General features: G+C 32.6%; 1 protein-coding gene across 1 annotated transcript; it reads left to right on the top strand.

The window, feature by feature from the left end:
* Positions 1-1,620: 1,620 nt before the first annotated feature.
* Positions 1,621-1,848, top strand: Smp_192780 (hypothetical protein; the record flags this gene model as incomplete). Its single annotated transcript, XM_018798869.1, has 1 exon — positions 1,621-1,848. The coding sequence occupies one exon, from the start codon at positions 1,621-1,623 to the stop codon at positions 1,846-1,848; it is 228 nt and encodes a 75-aa protein (XP_018650715.1).
* Between the last annotated feature and the right edge of the window lie 778 nt (positions 1,849-2,626).

Genomic DNA, 2,626 nt, shown 5'->3' with positions numbered 1-2,626 from the left:
TGAAAGTAATGGGATGACATAAATCATTACCCATTCACAAATTAATTTGAAATGATTTTCAATGAACATATTTACGTTATCAATCTGTCTTAATCAATAATTTTCTTTTCCTAATCTCCATGGTTACGTCGTAAGCGAGTTAACCGTAATTCACCATTTACTATAACAATAATTCAAATTGTGAATTATATAAATTTTATTTATCATAATCAGAGTCTGTTATATCGAGTGATGTGTGCTCTGTTTATATATGACGTGATGATCCCCGTCAATCAGAGAGGAATGAATTATCTATCAGAGCAATGATACACAAAAGCCGTATGGGCAGTCTTGAGTACTTATCAATCCTGCTTTCTGTCTAGCCCAGCCAGTTAAGTCCAGAACACCAATAACAGCCTCTACAATATGAATAATTATTCTCAAACATACTGGATTTATATACCAAACAAACTGACCACATCATACCATAAAATAGAAAATAACATTTGTACAAGATTTAGTCAAATGTGGCTGTGAATAAAGGGAACAGTTATCAATAGACTGGGGATAACTCAAAAATGTTAAATCGTATGATAATAGTCTATAGGTCAAAATAAAGCTTATGATAAGAGGAACACGAATATGAATAGATTAGTTACTTAACAATCATACAATAGGAATTATACATACCATATTGGTCCATAAATAGTCCTCAAAGTTACCATTCATAAATCTCTAAGGGATATAACGAAGTCATAAGTTTTTGTCAGATTATATTAAATTATTAGTTTCAATTATTCAATTAAAGATTATTTCAACATACAATTATGTAATATTTTTAACTGAAGAACATGTAAATCAGTGATGTTTATGATTGATCAGAATTTAAATAAAGAGAAAAAGGAAAATGAAAAAAAGAAAAGAAATCTTATTCAACTATTATCATTATGAAATTGTAATAGCTGATGAAAAATAACGAATATCTCTATGGCTAACATTCTTATGAAGATATATGAGATTCTTACAAATTGGAAAAGTTTAATTTGAAACATATACCTATTTTATATAGTTGAGATCATGAGTCAATTAAAGCTAGACCACCATGGAAAACCTGAAAGCACTGTACGACCGTTTCATCCTATTGTGGGACTCCTCAGCAGTGCGCATACACGATCCCGGCTCACGAGATTCCGACCCAAAAGAAATCAGTCTTGAGCCAGAGCCCTTAACCGATAGACCACTGATCTGGCCGGCATTAAATGGTGTTAATGTCCAACTTCAACCAATCCACAAAATTTGGCAAACATTCACCATTGTCTTCAGTGAGTTGATACCTCATAACAGACCTGTTTAAACTCCACTAGTTACTGCTTCTCACTAGAACTCCATGAAATACCTCATGGAGCCATTCACTAGTGATCATTTTTATCAGAAGGGGGTTTTGTGGAGATTTTAGTAATTCGATACATAGGTTTCCATGATGGTCTAGCTTCAATTGACTCATAATCTCAACTACTTAAAAGTACTAATATCTCTACAAAACCCCCTTCTGATATATTTTTTTATTGTTTTTATTATAATAATAATCCTTGATTTATTTTACAGAATTACCATATATACATCTATATATATAATAAATATATGAATCTCAAGATGCAAATACATTCAATGACAATGTTTACATTCATCATCCTTTGTGTATTCATTACAAAGAATCTATTTATAAATGGACAATTAGCTGAATATTATATGAATGATGAAATACCTGAAGTGAATAAATATGATAATATCTATCCAAGATTTATTCATCATCATCATAGATCACAATATAAACGTGGTGGAATGTATGGTGGTCTATTAGGAAAATGAACATTTAATTAATTCAATGAATCATTTATGTATTTCTTCATTTGAAATAAAGAAGAAAAACTTTGTAACCTTTAAATAAAATTTGAAAAAGAAATAGTACTATCTATGATATATCATTGTATTTCTCACTTCTTATTAAACTTAAATATGACTCTAAGGACTTACTTACTTACTTACGCCTGTTACCCCTCGTGGAAGAGCATAGGCCGCCCACCAGCACTCTCCATCCAACTCTGTCCTGGGCAATCATTTCCAGTTCTTTCCAGTTGTTATTCATCCTTTTCATATCTGCTTCTATTTCCCGACGTAATGTGTTCATTGGCCTTCCTCTTTTCCGCTTCCCTTCAGGATTTGAAATTAGGGCTCGCCTTGTGATGTAGTTTGGTGATTTCCGTAATGTTTGTCCTATCCACTTTCAACGTCTTTTCCTAATTCTCTATTCAGATGGAAGCTGGTTTGTCCTCTCCTATAAAACGCTGTTGCTGATAGTATCTGGCCAGTGAATGTTGAGTATTTTGTGTAAACAACTGTTTATAAATACTTGTACCTTCTTGACGATGGTTGTAGTAATTCTCCACATTTCATCTCCGTACAGTGGGATTATCTTGACGTTCGTATTGAAGATTCTTACTTTGAAGTTAATTGAAAGTTGTTTTGAGTTTCATATGTTCTTCAATTGTTGAAATGCTGTCCTTTCTTTGCCAATCCTTACTGGACAGATGCATATCCAGTAAGGAGCAGAGTTAGACAAGGCTGTCTACTTTCCCCTTTGTCTTTC

Source organism: Schistosoma mansoni, chromosome 3, assembly GCF_000237925.1.
Source record: "Schistosoma mansoni strain Puerto Rico chromosome 3, complete genome".
Classification (NCBI taxonomy): Eukaryota; Metazoa; Platyhelminthes; class Trematoda; order Strigeidida; family Schistosomatidae; genus Schistosoma; species Schistosoma mansoni.
This window is presented reverse-complemented; position numbering and strand designations above follow the sequence as displayed.